This window comes from Hemitrygon akajei, chromosome 2, assembly GCF_048418815.1.
Source record: "Hemitrygon akajei chromosome 2, sHemAka1.3, whole genome shotgun sequence".
Taxonomy (NCBI): Eukaryota; Metazoa; Chordata; class Chondrichthyes; order Myliobatiformes; family Dasyatidae; genus Hemitrygon; species Hemitrygon akajei.
In genome coordinates, this window is record NC_133125.1 from 181,011,487 (window position 1) to 181,035,108 (window position 23,622).

General features: G+C 44.7%; 1 protein-coding gene across 1 annotated transcript in view; it reads right to left on the reverse strand.

Annotated features, from left to right (window-relative positions):
* Nucleotides 1–23,622, reverse strand: part of LOC140718953 (hepatic and glial cell adhesion molecule-like) — a 120,235-nt gene that overhangs the window by 17,640 nt on the left and 78,973 nt on the right. The window contains exons 5-6 of the mRNA XM_073033248.1: nucleotides 17,313–17,612; nucleotides 7,826–8,092 (exon numbers count right to left, since the gene is read on the reverse strand). Coding sequence (XP_072889349.1) covers nucleotides 7,826–8,092; nucleotides 17,313–17,612 — 567 coding nt within the window. The remainder of the gene's footprint in view (nucleotides 1–7,825; nucleotides 8,093–17,312; nucleotides 17,613–23,622) is intronic.

Consider the following 23,622-nt stretch of genomic DNA (forward strand, 5'->3'; position numbering starts at 1 on the left):
AACTTGGGGATGAAGCAACGAGCTAGAAGTTTATTGGTGAAAGAGGCAGAAGGACAGGGAAGATGGAAGAAGGGTGACGGGGGAGGGAGGAACACCAGTAGGAGGCAATGAGCAGGCAAGGAGATAACATGAGAGGGAAAAGGGAATTGGAAATGGTGAAGGGAGTGGGGTAGCAATACTGGAAGTTTGAGAAATTAATGTCCACGCCATCAGGTTGGATGCTACCCAAACAGAATATAAGGTGTTGTTCCTCCAACCTGAGTGTGGCCTTATCACGATGGTGGAGGGGGCCATGGATGGGCATTGTGGAATGGGAAGTGGAATTATAATGAGAGGCCACAGGGAGATCCCACTGGTTCTGATGGACGGAGTATAGATGCTCGGTAAAGCGGCCTCCCAATCTATGTTAGGTCTCACTGATAAACAGGAGGCCACACCAGGAGCACTGAACACAGTATATAATCCCAACAGACTCACAGGTGAACTGTCTCCTCACCTGGAAAGACTGTTTGGGGCCCTGAATGGTACCGAGGGAGGAGGTGAAGGGGCAGATGTAGCACTTGTTCCACTTGCAAGGACTAGTGCCAGGAGGGAAATCAGTGGGGAAGGACTAATGGACAAGGGAGCCGCACAGGGAGCAATCCCTGCGGAAAGCAGAAAGTGGGGGGATGGAAAGATGTGCTTGGTGGGGGGGATCCAGTTGGAGGTGGCAGAAGTTTCGGAGAATTATGTGCTGGTGGGGTGGTAGGTGAGGACAAGAGGAACCCTGTCTCTGGTGGAATGGCAGGAGGATGGGGTAACAGCAGACGTGTGCGAAATGGAAGAGATGTGCTGGAGGGCAGCATTGAGGGTGGAGAAAGAGAAACCCCTATCTTTGAAAAAGGAGGACATCTGATTCATTCTGGAATAAAAAGCCTCATCCTGAGAGCAGATGTGGTGGAGATGGAGGAACTGAGAGAATAGAATGGCATTTTTACAAGTAGCAGGGTGGGACAAGATATAGTCCAGGTAGCCGTGAGCATCCATTGGCTGATAATAGACACTGGTAGATAAGATGTCTCCGCAGATGGAGACAGTGAGATCGAGAAGGGGGAAGGAAATGTCAGAAATGGACCAGGTGAACTTGAGGGACGGGTGGAAATTGGAGGCAAAGTGGATGAAATCGACAAGTTCAGCACGGGTGCAGGAGGCAGCACCAATGCAGTCGTCGATGTAGTGTAGGAAAAGTGCAGGGTGGTCACCAGTGTAGGCTTGACTGTTCCACATAGCCAACAAACAAGTAGACATAGCTGAGCCCTTGGCTACCCCTTTTGTTTAAAGGAAGTGGGAGGAGCCAAAGGAGAAATTATTTAGAGTGAGGACGAGTTCCACTAGGCAGAGGAAAGGAATTGGCTGGGTCTGGTGTCCAGAAAGAAACTGAGAGCTTGATGCCATCCCGGTGAAGGATGGAGGTGTGTAGGGACTGGGCATCCATAGTGAAAATCAGATGGTAGAGGCCAGGGAACCTGAAATCCTTGAAAAGATCAACAGTGTGTAAAGTGTCATGGATGTAGGTGGGAAGGGACTGAACTGGGGGGATAAAACGGATTCGAGGTATGCCGATATGAGTTCAGTGGGTCAGGGACAAGCTGAAATAATGGGTCTACCTGGACAAGCGGATTTGTAGATTTTGGGCAGGAGGGTAGAAATGGGAGGTGTGGGGTGCGGCAACTATGAGGGTGGTTGTGGTGGATGGGATATCCGCAGAGTAAATAGGGTTGGTGAAGGTGTGGGAGACAATGGCCTGATGTTCCTTAGTTGAGTCCTGTTCAAGGGGTAAGTAAGAGGAGGTGTATGACTGTTGTTGCCGGGCCTCAGCCAGGTAGAGGTCAGTCTGCCAGACAACTACAGCTCCTCCCTTATCTGCAGGTTTGATGGTGAGGTTAGGATTAGTGCGGAGGGAGTGGAGAGCCAAGCGTTTGGAAGGACTGAGGTTGGAATAGGAGAGAGGAGTGTTAAAGTCGAGACGGTTGGCAGTTGGCAATGAAAATGTCCAGAGCAAGCAAAAAACCAGGGTGGGGTGTCCAGGAAGAGGATGAGGGTTGAAGACAGGAGAAGGGGTCATCAATGAGGGGTGGGGAGTTCTTCCCAAAGAAATAGGCTCAGAGATGGAGACGGCAGAAGAAGAGATCAGTGTTGTGGCAGGTGTGGAACTCACTGAGGTGTGGGCACAGGGGGACAAAGGTGAGGCCCTTACTGAGGATAAAACGTTCTGTTTCAGAGAGGGGAAGGTCAAAGGTAATGGTGAAAACCCGGCATGGATGAGAGCTGGGATCGGAGGGAGGAAGTGAACTGGTTGTGACTGAGGAGAAGGGAGGCTTGGAGTGTTCAGGGATGGCGGGGTGAGAGGAAGATGGAGTCTCCGAAGGCCCAAGAGCTGGCGATGAGACCTAAGAGTCTTACTGAGGATAAAATGTCCTGTTTCAGAGAGGGGAAGACTTCTGGCTGCTCACTACTGACGAATGAATCTCTTATCAACACTGCAGTCACCTTCACCTCCCAGCTGTGCTGAGCCACAACACCAGACTCAGTGCCAGAGACCCGGTCACTATGGTTCCACCTTGGTAGGTTGTTCCCCCCCTCCGTCTCTAAAGGTATATACTTATTAGTGAGGGGAGCAGCCACAGCTGTACTCTGAACTGGCTGTGCACAGTCGGCCCTCCTTAATCACGGGTTCCACATGCGCGGATTCAACCAACCGCAGATCGGGAAAACCCAGAGGCTCGCCTCGCATCTCGCGCATTCGCTACTTGTGTTGTGAGCGAGAGGAAGGAGTTTAAGTCTACAGTGACGGCTGGCTGGCTATGTAAAGCGCTACAGCCTCAAGAACTTAAAGATCACGGGAGAATCGGGATCAGCTGAGGCGGCATCAGCGTTCCCAGAAGAGCTACGATGGTTGCGTCTGTACTGAACAGGTACAGACTTTTTTTTCTTGTTGTTATTCCCTAAACAATACAGTATAACAACTATTTACATAGCATTTCCATTGTATCAGGTAGTATAAGTAATCTAGAGATGACTTAAAGTATACAGGAAGATGTGCGAAGGTTATATGCAAATACTACGCTATTTTATATAAGGGACTTGAGCATCCGCGTTTTTTGGTATCCCGGAACCAATCCCCCACGGATAACGAGGGCCGACTGTATTTCCCTTCCTTCTTCTGACAGTCACCCAATTACCTGTCTCCTGCTACCGAGGGTAATTACCATCCTGTAGCTCCTGTCTGTCACCCCTCCTCCAATCTCTCATCTGAGTCGATGGTCATCTGACTGCTGCTCCAGTTCCTTAATATTTTCCCTCAGAAGCTGCGACTCGGTGCACCTGGTGCAGATGTGTTTATCTGGGAAACTGGAGATCTCTCTACCAGTCTTCCCACGTCCCACACTCAGTAGAAAACACTGCCCCCGAGCCATTCTCACTACACTACTCTGCCCTAACTGATGAGGAATGAACAAATAAGGACAGGGAGAGAGAGGGAGAGGGGGGAGAGGAAGGGGGAGGGAGAGAGGGAGCGGGGAGGGGGAGAGGGAGGGGAGAGGGAGGGGAGAAAGAATGGGGGACAGAGTGGGGGGAGAGAGAGTGGGGGCAGAGAACAGGGGGAGAGACGGGGAGGGAGAGAAAGCGGGTTAGGGAGAGAGAGAGAAGGGGGTTAGGGAGAGAGAGAAGGAAGTGAGGGGAGGGGAGGGGAGGGGAGGGGAGGGTGAGAGAGAGAGAGGGGGAGAGAGAGAAAGGGGGAGGGTGAGGGAGAGCGAGAGGGGAAGGGGAGGATGAGTGAGAGAGGGGGGAGGGAGAGAGGGGGAGGGGAGGTGGAGGGAAACTTCCAAGACAATTTCCCACACCCAAACCTGATCAGCTAAAACCACTCCAACACTGGCACACTCCAAAAGAATCGCCACTCCGCTTGCATTTGAATTAATTTTATTGGCCATCTCTAATGTATCTCTCTTGCTGATTCCTCAGCTCAGAGACACTGCCGTGAAACTCTGCCTTTGAAATCCCAGTCACTCTCCTGATTAAATGGTAGCTCTTTCTACGCAGCCCTAGTGTGGACTGTCCAGTTTTTGCATGAACACGGCCTAGAGTCAGTGTGGATTAGCACTCGCTTTGGGTGTCGGCATTAAAATGAAGGTGTCTGAAAATTATCTGTAATTCACAGAAAGCATTGAGGATACATTGTAAGTATAGAATTGTCCTGCCATCTTTAGCATATAAAAATATCGTATTATATTGCATCAGGCAAGACTCTTCTTCCAAGAGTGTGTTGAGTGTGATGCTTGCTTGTTTTGCTTAAGAAAGACTTGTATACCCACCAGCTTCAGTGTCTCCCAGTGATTTTATTCACAGCCACAATAATATTTGCGGGCTTATCCAGGGTACATTTGTATCTCATCATGTGGCCAACAATCCAAACAGATTAAGTGGGAAAGTATTTCTTTAAGATTAGGACTCACACTTAGATCTGTTCAGGTCAGTGAGCATGGGGTCATGAAACATCACGAACACAGCAGTGAGCTGAACTTGTACATTTGAAAGTAGTGTGGTGTGTGTGTGCTTATGTAGAAGACAAGAATTTTTGGGTAATTTGGTGAGACAGGAACACCAGTTGACGAAGGGCGGACACTGAGCAGTCGGGACACCAGTGGGGTGCACGCATACTCACTATATGGTAGCAGACTCATTTGCAAGTGTGTTTGTGTGTTTTATGAATAAGTCTTGGTGCAACCGTTTTAAATTCAGTGGAATACAACAGACATTATGAGTTCAGACACACAGAGTGGCAGGCTGCAGAGTACATTCTCTGGCTTTAAGTGTGTACTGTTTGATTTTTTTATCCATCAGTTACGTTTTGTGAAGTGTGGGAATTAGTGTGGAGGTACTGGAGGGAGAGATTATACCCAGATATACCCATCAGGAGGCACCTGTTTAGGTCAGGCAACATCAGTCACAATGTCATCACAGGGAACATGATGTTAGATCTGGCCATTGGAGGACAAATGTTGCCTCAGTCAGCAGGAGACACAGTAATGAAGGAGAGCTTCAAGATCCAATACACCATACAAATCAATATGTGTAGAAGTTGCCACCAATTCTTCACTTGACTGCAGATTGGACATGTGTTGTGAAGGAGGCAAAGCAGATAATTCATCAATGGACTAAACACACTAAAGTAATTAAAGCACATGCTGGTAAGGCAAATGAAACATTGAGTAACCCAGGCTTTTGGAATTGGGGAACAAATGATTTTTATGTACTCTCATAATTGGGTACATAATTATCAACTTAGAAGATGGAAGGCTAAAATAATGTAGAAATTAGGGATGTTTTATAAAACAGCAGATGATTGTTGATCTAAAGTGTTATAAATTCAGTAAGTATTAGCAGTATTTATAAACAAGTGTCCCCCATTTTTCGAATGTTCGCTTTACGACACCTCACTGTTACAAAAGACCTATATTAGTTACCTGTTTTCGTTAACAGAAGGTGTTTTCACGGTTACAAAAAAAGGCAGTGCACCCCGAGCAACCAAGCTCCTCCCCAGGAATTGCATTATAACCGACATTGCTTAAACGTGTACCTGTGAGCATCTGTGCTTTATGTCCATTTATTTTGTGCATTCATTAGCAATATGAGTTCTAAGGTATCAGGAAAGCCTAAAAGAGCTCGTAAGTGTGTTACACTTAGCATAAAACTAGATGTAATTAAGTGTTTCGATCGTGGTGAACAAAGTAAGGATATAGTGAGTTTGGCTAAAGGTTTGTGGAAATTGACAAAGATGATGTTGAAGAGGTTTTGGCATCCCGTGACCAAGAACTGAGAGATGAAGAGCTGATGAAGAGGAAAGGATAACAATTGAAGCCGAATGCAGTAGTGAAGTCGTCCAAGAACTGAACGTGAAGCAATTGCGTGAGATTTTCGCTGGGATTGACAACGCTGCAATGATTACAGAAAAGTATGACTTTAATTTTGAAAAGATCTGTAGGTTTAGGGCTTATTTGCAGGATGGTTTGAGTACTTACAAAGAACTGTATGATTGAAAAATGGGCGAGGCTAAGCAGTCAATCCTACTGTCGTTTTTCAAGCCTTTCACGTCAGCCACAGCAGACGACAAAACTCAACCTTCGGCATCGAGGCAGGCAGACATAAAGAAGGTGACCTGCCTGCCCTGATGGAAACAGACAACGATGAGATGACACACCAGTCTCCCATAACCTCAACCTCCAATGACTCACCCTAACACACCGATTGCGGTAAGTGAAACTACACTGTACATACATCATTTCTACTTTATATAGGCTGTGTAGTTTTATGTGTTACTTGGTAGCTTCATAGCTTAAAGGTTACTGGAAAGAGTGTTTCTGCCGGGAGCACTTGCGCCGTGTGTTTTTGCAGTGAGTGCTGCCGAGAGCGCTTGCGTGAGATTTTCACTGCGGTGGACAGCGCTGCAATAATTGCAGAAAAGTATTCCTACTTTATATAGGCTGTGTATTTATCAGATCATTCCTGCTTTTACTATATGTTACTGTTATTTTAGGTTTTATATGTTATTTGGCATGATTTGGTAGGTTATTTTTTGGGTCTCCGAATGCTCACAAATTTATCCCATATACTTAATTCTTCACTTTCCGACATTGCAGCTTATGAACCATTTCATAAGAACGCTCCACCTGCGAATAGTGGGGGAAACCTGTAATTTAAGTTCTGCACACCTACTGGTGTTCCATGGCAGTCAACAGGAGAAGAGGATAATGATCTTAAGATAAATATTTTTGGATCAATGAGGGAGATATTGGCCAGATGGAACCAAAGACTACAAATCAGTGAATTCAGAAAAATCAGGAACAGTGGAAGTAGACAACAAATTGTCTTTGTTCTTGCTATGCGCTTGAAGGAGATGAAGGCAGCTGTTTTGTGGGATTGTCCTTGCAGCCCCCCCCCCCCCCTTTTGTGAACTCTGAACTGATTCCTGCTCGGGATAATCCAATCAGAACAATTGTATGTAGACACAAGGAATTTCAGCTAATGACCTGCTAAACCTGAGACCATTCTCAGAGGAATGGCTATTTATTACATAAAAGTAGCAGGCTTGCCAGTGAAGCAATTTGATTTCTCATTACACTCAGTGCGGGTCACTTGGTTTGACTGGTTTGAACCAGCCAGAGTTGAAAAGAACAAAGGCACGAGGCTGTAGGCAAAAAGAAAAGAACAATACTGGTTGTAGCCCTGGACGGAAGCCAATAAGAAGGTGACCTAGGTAGGTTAGATGACCTTGAGCCAACAGAATGGAGATGCATCATTTGAACTGATGATAAACACTGTAAGTATCAGGAGCTTCAAATACGAGGGAGCAATAAATCTCCAGCCTGCAGAGACCAAACATTGCAATGAGGACTCCACGGGCATATGGAGATCGGGACCATGAGGAATGCTTAGGCATCGTAGACTCGTTTCCCAGTAATACCTTTACTCTTCATTGCCTGTTCATGTAGGGTCAGTGAATCCTCGTGGGTGTGCATACAGGTAGTTAGTTTGCAAAGCCACATGCATTTTAGTTCTGACAAAAAAGGTTACTTGTTGGTAAATATAAATTTTCTCTGTGCCTCTCAGATCATTATTACTAAGGAGTCGAACTTTGTAACAATGCTCATTGACAAAAAAAGCTTATCTTTATTTTTATCATTTTGCCTTTAATCAACCAGGCCCTAATGAAGGATTAATGCTAATGCAGACGCCAGCATCTGTGCAATGGACGCTATGCAACTTCATGCAACCCTGACAGACTTACCCTTGATGATCAGCTGGTAGGTACTGTTAGTACGACTGACTTGATTTTCCATAGAGCAGGTGTAATATGCAGAGTCCGATTCCTGAGTTTTCCAAATGGTGAGCGTTACATTCCCATCGGACAGGGACTGCCGTTGGTCTACCAGGAGTACAACACCACCTCTCGTCCATAGAATGGAAGTGGCCACCCCTCTCTGCACTGTGCAGCTCAGCGCGACTGTGCCATTCTCAGAGACGTTGCTGGAGATGGATGGTGTGGAGAGAGGATCTGAAGAAAGACGGAGCAATTTTCAGGTAATGAATCATTAAATCAGGATTTATTGCAACAATCCAGGAGCAAATGGAAACTCGGTCAACAATCAGAGTAAATAAGTTAGAACATAGAACAGTATAGGCCCTTCAGGCCACAAAGCAGTGCCAAATTTTTAACCCACTCCAAGATCAATCTAACCCTTCCCTGATCCATAGCCCTTCATTTCTCTATCATCCATGTGCCTATCTAAGAGTTTCTTGAATGCCCCTAATGTATTTGCCTTCTACCACCACCCCTCATTAAAAAAAACTTACCCCTGACAACCTCCCTATATTTTCCTTCAATCATCTCAGAATGATGCCCCCGGATATCACCATCTGTTCCGTAGGAAAAAGACTCCAGCCTACCACTCAATCTATACTTCACTTCGTCTTGTTCACCTCTATCAAGTCACCTCTCAATTTTCTTCACCCAAAGAAAATAGCTCAATCTCGCTCAGGTTACCCTTGTAAGACATGCTCTCCATTTCAGTGATCTCAGCAAAGGAAGGTGTAGCTGTGATTTTGGATGCACTCGAAATTGATGGGTGGGCTTCTGGAAAGTCTCATTGTACGTAATTCAGATGGATTAACCATTTGGTGGGGCAAGGGAAGAAATCTCAGGGGCCCTGGCCAAAATGGTTCAAGCTTGGAGACTCAGAATGATGGTTCGGGACTGAAAAATTGCAAATGCCACATCAGAAGAAAGAGTGTAGAGAACAGTAGCTACAGACCTGTGAATTACAGTGTATATTAAACAAGTAGTACAAAAATTGAAATAAAACAGTAGTGAGGTAGTGTTCCTGAGTTCAATGTCCATTCAGGAATCTGATGGCAGAGGGGAAGAAGCTGTTTCTGATTTGCTGAGTGTGTGCCTTTTGGCTTCTGTACCTCCTACCTGATGGTGGCAAAAATAACAAGGTATGACCTGGGTGCTGGGGGACCAGTATGATGGACACCACATTTGACGGCGCTTGAAGTATGCCAACACTTGTGGCTGCCCCCACACATCCTCAGACCTTATTGGTCGTAGATGCAACCCACACACTTCACTCTGTGTTTCAATGTTTCTATGTACATTTAACAAATAAAGCCTATCTTTTTAGTTATGTGCTCTTTGTATTTAACAGCTTGTACTAACTCATCACACTTCTCCAAGTCAGTGCTAATTTTGCAGCTGCTTATTTTTTATCCAGACCTTTCCAACTATTGAGGTACACTGACAGGTCACTGGTACTTTATAGTGTTATGGTCATCTCTATACTACCATGCCACCCTTGAAAAAGTAACTGAGAGACTTATTATTTGTTAAGCTATTCATCCCATCAAATCCCTGCTGGCTCCCAGCACAACAATCCTTCCTTTCCCACTCCTTCCTCATTTCCCAGGATTCTATTGATTCAAAACAAATTTATTATCAAAGTATGCACCGTATATGTCACCATACACCACCCTGAGATTCATTTTCTTGCAGGCATTCACAGTAGATCAAAAGTGCAATAGAATCAATGACAAACTGCACACAAACACAGTCTGACAATCAATGTGCAAATAAAAGATGTGCAAATACAAAAAAAAACAATATATTATAAATAAGTAAATAAATAATAGTGAGAACATGAATTGTCGAGTCCTTGAAAGTAAGCCCATGTGTTATATTCAATGATCAGTTCAGTGTTGTGGAGAGTGAAAATGTCAATGCTGGTTCAATAGCCTGATGTATAACTGTTCCTGAGCCGGGTGGTCTGGCACCCATGGCTCTTGCTCTCTTCTCACTGCTGTCATCAGCAAGAAGGTGCATGTACATTAACTCCATTCCTGTCTTCCTCTCTTTTACCAGTGCAGGAGGTAATTTGCTACAGCCGATTAAATGAGCTGCATCCCTTGGGGATATGACGGGAAGCCAGACTACCCAGGGAAAAGCGTGGAGCTGAGAGGCTTCAGTATTACAAACAGGAAAAAAATCAACAGAATCTGGAAATTCAAAGCAACACACTCGAAATGCTGGAGGAACTCAGCAGGCCAGGCAGCATCCATGGAAAACAGTAAACAGTTGATGTTTCGGGCCAAGATCCTTCATCAGGGAAATAATAACAGGGTTGTGGTGCAATAAAAACAGGATGGTCATCATGGGAGATTTTAATTAGATTGGCATCTCCCAAGAGCAAGGTGTTTAGAAGGGGTTGGGGGAGTTTGTTAGGTGTGTTCAGTAAGGTTTCCTGACACAATATGTAAATAAAGCTAAAAGAGGAGAGGTTGCACTTGATCTGGTATTAGGAAATGAACCTGGTCAGGTGTCAGGTCTCTCAGTGGAAGAGCATTTGGAAGATAATGTTTAATTGGAGTAAGGGGAAATATGAAGCTATTAAGCAGGAACTTGGAAGTATAAATTGGGAGCAGATGTTCTCAGGGAAATGAAAAGCAGAAATGTGGCAAATGTTCAGGGGATATTTGTGTGGCGTTTTGCATAGGTAGGTTCCTACGAGACAGGGAAAGGATGGTAGGGTACAGGAAACGTGATGTACAAAGGTTGTTGAAAATTGAGTCAAAAAGAAAAGATTATGAAAGGTTCAAAATATTAGGTAATGACAGAGATCTAGAAGATTATAAGGCTAGCAGGAAGGTGCTTAAGAATGAAATTAGGAGAGCCAGAAGGAGGCAGGAGAAGGACTTGGTGGGCAGGATTAAGGAATTCTACAAGTATGTGAAGAGCAAGAGGATAAGACATGAGTGAATAGGACCAATCAAGTGTGACAGTGGAAAATGGTACTTAATGAATACTTTGCTTCAGTGTTCACTACAGAAAAGGATCTTGGCGACTGTAGGGATGACTTACAGTGGACTGAAAAGCTTCAGCATATAGACATTAAGAAAGAGGATGTGCTGAAGCTTTTGGAAAGAATCAAGTTGGATAAGTCACAGGGACCAGACAAGATGCACCCCAGGCTACTGTGGGAAGAGGAGATTGCTGAGCCTCAGGCTATGATCTTGGCATTATCAATGGTGATGGGAGAGGTTCCAGAGGATTGGAGGGTTGTGGATGTTGTTCCCTTACTCAAGAAAGGGAGTAGAGATAGCTCAGGAAATTATGGACCAGTGAATCTTACTTTAGTGGCTGGTAAGATGATGGAGAAGACCCCGAGAGGCAGAATTTATGAATATTTGGAGAGGCATAATATGATTAGGAATAGTCAGCATGGCTTTGTCAAAGGTAGGTCGTGCCTTACGAGCCTGACTGAATTTTTTAGGATGTGACTGAACACATTGATGAAGGTAGAGCAGCAGATGTAGTGCATATGGATTTCAGCAAGGCATTTGATAAGCTACCCCATGCAAGGCTTATTGAGAAAGCATCGGGTCATGGTATCCAAGGGGGCATTGCTTGGCAATAAACTGGACTGGTCAAAGAACACTGAGGCTGTCTACAAGAAGGGTCAGAGCCGTCTCTACATCCCGAGGAGACTGAGGTCCTTTAACATCTGCCGGACGATGCTGAGGATGTTCTACAAGTCTGTGGTGGCCAGTGCTATCATGTTTGCTGTTGTGTGCTGGGGCAGCAGGCTGAGGGTAGCAGACACCAACAGAATCAATAAACTCATTCGTAAGGCCAGTGATGTTGTGGGGGTGGAACTGGACTCTCTGATGGTGGTGTCTGAAAAGAGGATGCTGTCCAAGTTGCATGCCATCTTGGACAATGACTCCCATCCACTCCATAATGTATTGGTTAGGCACAGGAGTACATTTAGCCAGAGACTCATTCCACCGAGATGTAACACTGAGCGTCATAGGAAGTCATTCCTACCTGTAGCCATCAAACTTTACAACTCCTCCCTCGGAGTGTCAGACACCCTGAGCCAATAGGCTGGTCCTGGACTTATTTCCACTGGGCATAATTTATTATTTAATTATTTATGGTTTTATATTGCTATATTTCTACACTATTCTTGGTTGGTGCGGCTGTAACAAAACCCAATTTCCCTCGGGATCAATAAAGTATGTCTGTCTGTCTGTCTGTAGATCCAGAATTGGCTTGCCCACATATGGCAAAGAGTAGTTGTAGACAGGTCATATTCTGCATGGAGATCGGTCACCAGTGTTGTGCCTGGGGGTTCTGTTCTAGGACCCCTTTTCTTCGTGATTTTTATAACTGACCTGGATGAGGAAGTGGAGGGATAGGTTTGTAAATTTGCTGATGACACAAAGGCTGGGGGTGTTGTGGATAGTGTGGAGGGTTGTGAGAGGTTACAGTGGGATATCGATATGATGCAAAACTGGGCTGAGAAGTGGCAGATGGAGTTCAACCCAGATAATTGTGAGGTGCTTCATTTTGATAGGTCAAATATGATAGTAGAATGTAGTATTAATGGTAAGACTCTTGGCGTGTGGAGAATCAGAGGTATCTTGGGGTCCGAGTCCATAGGACACTCAAAGCTGCTGTGCAGTTTGACTCTGTGGTTAAGGTGGCATATGGTGCATTGGCCTTCATCAATCGTGGGATTGAGTTTCAGAGCCGAGAGGTAATGTTGCAGCTACATAGGACACTGGTCAGATCCCACTTGGAGTACTGTGCTCAGTTCTCACCTCACTACAGGAAATATAGAAACTATAGAAAGGGCGTAGAGGAGATTTACAAGGATGTTGCCTGGATTGGGAAGCATGCCTCATGAGACTAGGTTGAGTGAACTCGGCCTTTTCTCCTTAGAGCGACGGAGGATGAGAGGTGACCTGATAGAGGTGTAAAGATGATGAGAGGCATTGATCGTGTGGATAGTCAGAGGCTTTTTCCCAGGGCTGAAATGGCTAACATGAGAGGACACAGTTTTGTGGTGCTTGGAAGTAGGTACAAAGGAGATGTCTGGGGTAATTTATTTTAAAACGTGGTGATTGCGTGGAATGGGCTGCCGGTGACGGTGGTGGAGGCGGATACAATACAGTCTTTTAAGAGTCTCTCAGATAGGTACATGGATCTTAGGTAATTTCTAATGTAAGGACATGTTTGGCACAGCTTTGTTCTATGTTCTATTTCCATCAGGACTGGAGTATTCGTTGCTGCACCACTGTTCTACTCTAAAAGGTGATGATTGTAGGGTAGTTGAGGTTTAAATAGTTTTTTAAATAGAAATGTATCACATAATACACCTGTAAACAATGAACACAGAACGAAATGAAACATAGAAACACAAGAGTAATGTCAGCAGAAGAATAAATCTGAATAATTAACACAAGCAGAGAAATAAGGAAGATTGATCACTGAACACAAGAGAAGTGCATGGTGATGTATCCAAGTCAGCACTAAGATCAAACATCTCCTTAAAAAGTTTCAATGATTGGGACAATTTAATTCCCAATTATGCCAATAACCAATCTTAGAGGCATAGTGACCTGTGAACAAGGTAATAATACTCATAGACATTTCTCCCCCACACACCCACTCCTGGGATAAATCATGTGATGTGGAAGAAAACCTTTGTGATCTGCCTGATAAAAGCAATGATATAATGCTGTGGCTTTACTGGGCATTGTTCAGACTACATTTGGAGAATTGTGAACAGTTCTGAGCCCGATATCTAAGAATCTTCTTTCTGATGGCAGCAGTGAGAAGAGAGCACGTTGTGGGTGGTGGGAGTTGCTGATGAGGGATGCTGCTTTCCTGCAACAGCATTTCATGCAGATGTACTCAATGATTGGGAGGATTTTACCTGTGATGGGCTGGGCCGAATCTACTACTTTTGCAGGATTTTCTGTTCAAGGGTATTGTTGTTTCCACGCCAAACTGTGCTGCAGCCAGTCAATATATGCTCTGGTACACATCTATAGAGGTTTGTCAAAGTTCAAATTTTTCAGTCAGAATCAGATTTATTAGATCTCATGCCAAATCTCCACAAAATCCTGAGGAAATAGGTGTGCTGTCATGCTTTTGTCATAATTGCACTTATGATCTGGGTCCAACATGGGTCTTCCAAAATAATAACACTGAGGAATTTAAAGTTGGTAACCTTCTCCACATCTAATCCTCTGACATGTTCCTTTGGTTTCCTTCTCCTGAAGACAATAATCAGCTCCCTGGCTTTGCTGACATTAAGTAAGAGGTTGTTGTTATGACACCACTCAGCCAGGTTTTCAATCTTCCTCCTATATTTTGATTCATCACCACCTTTGATTTGGCCTACGACAGTGGTGTGTTCAGCAAACTTGAAAATGGCATTGGAGCTGTGCTTAGCAACACGGTCATCGGTGTAAAGCGAGTAGAGCCATGGGCTGTGCTCACAGCCTTGTGATGCACCTGTGCTAATGAGAATCATGGAGGAGATGCTTTTGCCAACACGAACTGACTGGGGTCTGCCAATGAAGAAATCTAGGACCCAATAGCACAAGGAGCTATTAAGGCCAAGGTTTTGGAGTTTATTGATTAGTTTTGAGGGATGGTGGTACTGAATGCTGAGCAGTAGTTGATAAAGACAATCCTGATCTATCCATTGTTGCTGTCCAGGGTTGTGTGAAGAGCCAATGAGATGGCATTTGCTGTGGACCTGTTGCTCCTGTAGGCAAATTGAAGCAGATCCAAGTCACAATACAGGCAGAAATTGATATGTTCCATCACCCACCTCTCAAAAACTTCCATCACTATAGATGTAAGTGGGACTGGGTGATATGCATAGAGGTAGATCACCACACTCGTCTGGGGCACCACTGTAATTGAAGCCTGTTTGAAGCAGGTGGGTACCACACACTGCCAATGCAAGACATTGAAAATCTCAGTGAACACTCCAGCCAGTTGATTACGACCATGTCTTCACAGTTTTAAACACTGAATCAGTGCCACATGATCGGCTGATTAAATATTTACATTAACAAGCAGATGTACGGTGTAGCTGACAAAGAGGCCACTGCTTGTAGATTTTTCCACAAAGCTTGGGAACCTCAGATTTTCAGACAGCTTTACAACGAAGTGACTGTGATTTGACTGCTTAAAGTCTGCTAGTCTGGACATGTTTTTTGCTCCACTGGAGATACAACAATGAGGGTAAATGCAGGCAGGCTTTTTCACTAAGGTTGAGTGAGACCAGAAATATTAGTCACAGGTTAATTGTGAAAGGTGAAATATTTAGGGGTAAGCTGAGGGGATCTTCTTCACTCAGAGGGTGGTGCAAGTGTGGAATGAGCTGTCCGTGGAAGTAGTGGCTGTGCGCTCAACTGCATTCTTTAAGAGAAGCTTGGATTGGTACTTGGACAGGGAGGGTAGGAGGAATTATACTCCAAGTGAGGTCAATGGTATAAGGTAAAATGACGTTTGGCATGGACTGGATGGGCTGAAGGGCCTGTTTCTGTGCTGTAGCGCTTTGTGATTCTGTTCACCTCTGAGGTATGAAATAGCAAAGTCATTTGAATTTGTTATTGGCCTAATGAAGTCCATGAATTTAGGCATTGGCAAACGCTATAAACAGTGATCATGGAGACCACAATGTATGATAAGATCCCGAGAGTCAAGAGCAATGCAGTGTTTGCTCAAAACCAACTCTTGCTGTCATTACCTATAAAGAAGCAGAGCAGGAAAAACAAATCAAACAGTCTGGTGCTGGATGTCCTGATCAAATAGAGGCAAATGGTGGGGAGAGAGCAAGGCTTACGCACACAGACACAAGGAAATCTGCAGATGCTGGAAATTCAAACAACACACACAAAATGCTGGTGGAACGCAGCAGGCCAGGCAGCATCTATAGGGAGAAGCACTGTCGACATTTTGGGCCGAGGTCTCAGACCGAAACGTCGACAGTGCTTTTCCCTACAGATGCTACCTGGCCTGCTGCGTTCCACCAGCATTTTGTGTGTGTTGTTTACACACAGAGAGGTGTGATTTTCCCATCACTTGCAATACAGTGCCATTGGTGCACCTTTAGGGACTTCCAGCATCCAGGCCACACCCTCTTTCAATTCTCCCATCAGGCAGAGGTACAGGAGCCCAGTTCAATAACAGCTTCTTCCCACTGTCACCAGGTTCTTGAACACTTCTGAGAAACAGAAATTCGGGCTACACTTCCTTCTTTCGCTGGACTTGACAAAAATAAACAAACCTAATGATGTGTAAATTACCCCCGTAGATTCCGGATTTTAAGCCGCTACTTTTTTCCCACATTTTGAACAGCTTTGAACTTTGCGGCCTATAATCCAGAGCGGCTAATACATGGGTTTTTTTCATGCCGCCTCGTAAACATTTTGCCTCATAACAGTAGACCAATAAAATTGATGAGTAGTTCACAAATCAAGCGCACTTTCACAATTAAATTATTGTAAATCAGTCATTTGTACTCACCCTCATCAACCTGGAAAACACTCGAGGCATTGTGCTGCCTTATGGTAGTTACTTAGTTTATAATATTTTCGCTTAGTAATTCATTTTCTAGTTAAAGTTAGAAGAGTTTTAACTATATTTGTTTTCTGTACTGCATCGCGGGATGCTATGACGTCACACCCGGTTTGCGATGAAACGGGACGGAGGGAGGGAGCGCATTACGCGAGCGGCTTTGGATCTGAGCGAACGCTGCTAACGGGAAGGAGGGGGTCGAGCGGCGGAGCGAAAACGCTGCTTTTAAGTTAAAGGTGATCAATAACTTTTCCTGGTAGGCTGCAATATATATATTTTTTACCAGTCGTTAGGAGATATTGGAATGTTGTTCAGTAAAGAAGTATACGCAACGTATATTTAAAAGTAGCCGCGTACGGGCACGGTTCGAAAAAAAGCATTTGCAATATGTATTTGTTTTTGTTACCATATGGATTTAATTAAAAGTTAAAAAAATCCTCATGTGTAATATCTTTCTGTGTAAATATCTCATATTACAACGTGGGACACCTGCGGCCGAAAATCCGGTGCGGCCTAAAATCCGGTGCGGCCTTTACAATTAAAAAATTGATTTTATTTCTAAAATTAGAGCCAGCGGCTTTTAATCAGGTGCGCTCTGTAGTCCGGAATCTACGGATACATATAATTTATGTTCTTCTTGTTTCTGCTGCTGCTGCATGATGCTGATTTTCATGGCGTTTATACTCGGAGCATATATGGCCATGACAATAAACTTGACCCTGAACTTGAATCACTGAGCTTGCAAAACAACTGATACAGAACAAAATGTTGCCTCAGCATCCTGTCACCATGGAATTGTTTTAATTCAGTGATTACAGATCATCTGGGGACTTACCAATGACTTGAAGAGTTAGAATCCTGGTCCTCTTGGGGTCTAAATCCACTGTCATTTTGTATTGGCCACTGTCTGCTTTCTTTACAATGTTCAACACAAAGGATCCATTTGAACTGTCAACTTCAATTCGATTCTTGTACTTCTCAAATATGATAGGGACCTCTCCAACTACAAGTGTGATGGGAAGTGTTCTGATAGGATTTGAAAACTCCCATTTCAAGTTCTCGAATTCCTTGTCGGTTCCAGGGAATCGAACGGAGGAACCTGTAGCAGCCACCATGCTGTGACTCACCACCTGAGCTAAAAAGCAAGACACTCAGAGTCACGGCTCAGATACACTCACTGACAAACACAAGCAGATGTACAGTGTCGACCCTTCAGTTTGGCAACAAAAAAAATGCTCAAAGGGTTCATTTATTATCAAAGTATGAATCCAAATCTGACTGAGATTTGTCTTCTCCATATAGCCACAGAACCAAGAAAGAATATGAAAGTCGTTCTGTGAAAAAAAACATCAAACACCCCCACCCAACACAAAACGAATGGCATACTGATCATCAGCCCCCAAAACCCCTCTCCCTACACAAAGCAGGAAATGTACATCAAACCCCAATCCCCCCTCTCCCTGCACAAAAAAATAACAGAACACAACTGGCTTGTCATTTCCACCCCCCCCCCCAAAAAACCCCTTTCCTCGCACGGAAAGCAATGGATGTGAAGCACAAAAAAAATAAAGCAAGCCCGAAAAAGTCCACAGTCCGTGGAGACAATAGTCCAGTTTATAACACAGAACCATGGTAACATCTTCTGTCATCAACAGAAGACAGAGACACCACACAAGTGCAGAGCTTCACTTCCGTCTGGCTGAGTGTCTTCAAATAAACCTTCTCTTTTACCGGTCAATATGGACTCAGATTAATTAACACTACCTCTGAAAAAGATCAGGCACTACCAGAAAATACAAAAATGACTTCTTGTTAGATATTCAACAGGAATCCACCATTAAACAGATGAGGGAGGCAAGGTAAAGAGTGTGTGAAATTAATGGATAAATGGAGTAACTGAGTTCCTCCAACTCAGCTGCTCAGTCAATATCTGTGGGAGGGAGCTGGGCATGCAATAAAGAGAGCCAGTAAAAGAGGTGGAGGGAAGGGGCAGATGAAGAACTGGCAAGTGATCGGTAGATCCAGGGGCGGAGGCAAGAGTGTAACAGAGGCTGGGAGCTGATTGGTGGACGCTGTAGATGATGAGATCTGACTGAAGCATGGGACAACTAAGGGAGGGGCTGGTGGGCAGATAGGAACAGTGGGGTGAGGAGTGTGCAGGTAATGGGCAGATAGAATGGTGGAGGAGGGGAAAGAGAGAGGGACATGTGGGCTGTGGTGGTTGGTGTAGAGAAAATTGGTAGATCAGAAGGAGAGAAATGGACAGATGAGGAATTTACCTGAAATTAGAGAATTCAATGCTCATGCCATGGGGTTCCAGACTACCCAGGCAGAGGGTGAGGTGCTGGACATCTAGGTTGTGTTTGCCCTCACCTGGCTGTGCAGGTGGCCAAACAGAGATCGGTCAGTGTGGGAATGGGGAGGGAAGTTAAAATGGCTGGCAACTGGGAGCTCACAGTGGACGGAGGGCAGATACTCGTCAAACTGGTCACCCGGACCGTGCTTGGTCTCACTGATGTAGAGGAGGCCTCATCCAGGGCTACGGATGAAATAACAAGGTTGAATGCCATGCACATGCATCTCCATCTCATTCAGAGTGGCTGCTTAGGGCCCTGATGTTGTAAATGTGCAGACCTGCTCCCGATAGTGGAATGTGGAACTGACAGACCGTCTGAACTGAGGGTTCAGAAAGTTTGATAGATTCATCAAAAAATTGCTGTTTGACCCATTGTGCCTGTGCTCCCACCCACACACCTACCTCATGACCCTCCATGTTATTAATTTTCATACTTACACAAGTTGTCATACTTTCAACAGATAACTACATTTCAAACACTGTACTTTCACTTTTCTTCTCACTGAACCAGCTCTTGGGCCAGACTGCAGTCACCGTCCACCTGCAGAGACTGGAGAATAGTTTTACCTGCAGCCCGCTGGCTGAGAAGCTGCCAGAGGCAGAACAAAGAGCAGCTCAATGTCTTCATCTGTGCAGAGATGCCGGCACTGGAAGCTCATTCAGTAACGACAGGGGGGCAGGGGTTGCTGTAGACAGCGAGATTCCACGCCAGAGAGATCTGCATCATGTAGAGAGAGCAGAAGAAATTGAAAGGACAAAAATATATAATAGGAAGCTAGCGGTCACAATTCCAAAACTGGTCTGGGAGCATACTGTACATGCATGTTGCAAATGGAAGGGCAGGCAGAGGAAATAGTTAAAAAAGCATCATTGCTTCCTAAACAGAGAAGAGATTACAAGCGCAAACATGAGGAAATCTGCAGATGCTGGAAATTCCAGCAACACACACAAAATGGTAGTCCAACCTCATCTCCTTCCGAACGTTCTGCTCTCCACTCCCTCCGCACCAATCCCAACCTCACTATAAAACCTGATGATAAGGACAGTTGGCATTTTGGTTCCAGATTTAATCTGGACTGAAACTGATGCAACATGGCTGCAAATCTTGGGAATAGTCTGCTGCACGTTAGCTCGAGATCTGTTCCAAAATAATGAGAGTGGAAACACGGGGAATACACACAATCGTTTAGAGAATCTCAGCACGCCTGGAGTACCGATTGAAAAGAGTGCAGCCGACATTATGGGCCGAGACCCTTCGGCAAAAGCAGGTCTGTATTTTTTGTGTGTTGCTTGGATTTCGAGCATCTGCAGATTTTCTCTCGTTTGTCACATAAACACAGGGAGCTGGTCAGATTTGGCCGACAACAGAATCTGTGAAGCAGCTGAGTTAAATTTGTTTATGTATTAATTAAGCGCTAAAACACAGAACAGACCCATCCGACGCAAAGAGCCGCGCCAGGCGGGAACCCACCCAGTTCAATGACAGGACAATTTAAAATGACCAATTAGCCTACTAACCGACCACAAAATGCAGGGGCGACAAGTACCTATACTTCCTTTTCCAAAGATTCTGCCTGGTCTGCTGAATTCCTCCGTCTCAATATTCTCTGTAGAGACAAAGATCTTTGACGAGAGGATTTCCCAGGAGTTTCCAATATTTTTATGTCATGAACCACTATCATTAACCGAGGAGTCCGTCGTAGGTTGGGAACCCGGACTAGACGGTGCTGGAATTGAACACCGATCTATCTTCCACACCCCGAGCTCTGACAGTGTCGCTCTAACCGCTAGGCGATTGTGGCGCAATTTACAGGATAAAGTTTACGAACGCCTTTGTTAAAACTGCGTAGGGGAAGAATTATGTTTCCAAAAATAAGTTTGGGCTTAGACCTCCCAAACATCGAAGGATATCTCTCTCCTCTTCAACGTCGATCTAGTATCAGATTGAATGATCTTGTATCGTTAACGTACACCGGCTGCTTCAACAGGGAAAACGCAGAGCGACGGTGCGACCCAGAGGGTGTCGGGTTTGGACAGGCATATCAACGCAGGGTTAGCTGTCCAGCAGGGCGGCAGTAAATAAGCACCTCGTCTGCGACGGCCATCAGGAGGAAAAAAGGAGCGGCCAGCCGCTAATCATTCAGTTCGAAAACAAGTTAACAATTCAAACTAAATTAAACTTCAATTCCATCACGTATAAGCTCCAGTACAAGTTTTTCTCTGAAAGATCCAAGATAAATTTCATCTACAATGGAGCTGTGCCCTCGGCGATGCAGATCGATCCCCGCTAAGAAGAAAGACTGCTTCAATTCACCAACGACTTCGAGTGTTTTACACTGTCACTTATTTCCGGGGTAAACAGCTCACGGACCCAGGATAATGCTAGTATAAATGGAAAGGAATTAATAGAAACAATTTTAACCTGAAATCGAATCGACGAAACCGCAGAGGGAGCAGCAGAAAGAAGATTACGAAGATCATCAGCGAAGGGAAAATGGAAAATTCGGAAGCCAAACCCAGGAATGGGAAGTACAGTGTTATAATCCCGTGCTCTCTGAGCAAATATGGGCTTGCTGGGATAGAGCTACTCAGTTGTTTCAAACATTACATTAAAAAGAGTAAGAAAGATTCTAAAGGGAGTAGGAGGCGACCGTGTCTGACAAGCGAAGTCAAGGGTAATATAAAAATAAAAGAGAAGTATAACATAGCAAAGATAAGCAGGAAGCCAGAGGTTTGGGAAACTTTTAAAGAGCAACAGAAGATTACTAAAAAAGACAATACGGGGAGAAAAGATGAGGTACGAAGGTAAGCTAGCCAAGAATATAAAGGAAGATAGTAAAAGCTTCTTTAGGTATGTGAAGAGGAAAAAATTAGTTAAGACCAAAGTTGGGCCCTTGAAGGCAGAAACTGTTGAATTTATTATGGGGAACAAGGAAATGGCAGACGAGTTGAACAGATACATTGGATCTGTCTTCACTAGGGAAGACAGACAATCTCCCAGATGTAATAGTGGCCAGAGGACCTAGGGTAACGGAGGAACTGAAGGAAATTCACATTAGGCAGAAACTGGTGTTGGGTGGAATAGACTGATGGGACTGAAGGCTGATAAATCCCCAGGGCCTGATGGTCTACATCCCAGGGTACTTAAGGAAGTGGCTCCAAAAATTGTGGATGCATTGGTAATCATTTTCCAATGTTCTGTAGATTCAGGATCAGTTCCTGAGGATTGGAGGATAGCTAATGTTATCCCACTTGTTAAGAAAGGAGGGAGAGAGAAAACAGGGAATTATGGAGCAGTTTGCTTGACATCAGTGGTGAGGAAGATGCTGGAGTCAATTATAAAAGATGAAATAGCAGCACATCTGGATAGCAGTAACAGGATCAGTCTGAGACAGCATGGATTTACGAAGGGGAAATCATGCTTGACTAATCTTCTGGAAATTTTTGAGGATGTAACCATGAAAATGGACAAGGGTGAGCCAGTGGAGGTAGTGTACCTGGACTTAACAGAAAGCCTGTGATAAATTCCCACATTAGAGATTAGTGGGCAAAATTAGAGCACATGGTATCGGGGGTAGGGTACTAACATGGATAGAAAATTGGTTGGCAGACAGGAAACAAAGAGTAGGGATTAACGGGTCCTTTTCAGAATGGCAGGCAGTGACTAGTGGGGTACCACAAGGCTCGGTGCTGGGACCGCTGCTATTTGCAATGTACATTAATGATTTAGATGAAGGGATTAAAAGTAACATTAGCAAATTTGCAGATGACACAAAGCAATGTGAATGTTGGCAATGATGGCAATGTGAAATATGAGCAGGGTGTTAGGAGAATGCAGGGTGACTTGGACAGGTTGGGTGAGTGGAGAGATGCATGGCAGATGCAGTTTAATGTGGATAAATGTGAGGTTACCCACTTTGGTGGCAAGAACAGGAAGGCAGATTACTATCTGAATGGTGTCGTTAGGAAAAGGGGAAGTACAACGAGATCTAGGTGTCCTTGTTCATCAGTCATTGAAAGTAAGCATGCAGGTATAGCAGGCAGTGAAGAAAGCTAATGGCATGTTGGCCTTCCTAACAAGGGGAGTTGAGTATAGGAGCAAAGAGGTCCTTCTGCAGTTGTACAGGGCCCTGGTGAGACCACACCTGGAGTATTGTGTTCAGTTTTGGTCTCCAAATTTGAGGAAAGACATTCTTGCTATTGAGGGAGTGCAGCGTAGGTTCATGAGGTTGATTCCCGGGATGGCAGGACTGTCATATGTTGAAAGATTGGAGCGATTGGGCTTGTATACACTGGAATTTAGAAGGATGAGAGGGGATCTGATTGAAACATATAAGATTATTAAGGGACTGGACACGCTTGAGGCAGGAAAAGTGTTCCCGATGTAGGGGGAGTCCAGAACCAGAGGACACAGTTTAAGAGTAAGGGATAGACCATTTAGAACAGGGTTGAGGAAAATCTTTTTCACCCAGAGAGTTGTGCATCTATGGAATGCTTTGCCTCAGAAGGCAGTGGAGGCCAATTCTCGGGATGCTTTCAAGAAAGAGTTAGATAGAGCTCTTAAAGATAGCAGACTCAAGGGATATGGGAAGAAGGCAGAAATGGGTTACTGATTGTGTATGATCAGCCATGATCACATTGAATGGCGGTGCTGGCTCGTAAGGCCAAATGGCCTACTCCTGCACCTATTGTCTATTGTCTATTACATTCAACGCGTTATTTTGTAGTATTGTAGCGGGGTGCTACGCGCAGCGCTGAAATTACGACACGGAGTCGGTAAACTGCAACC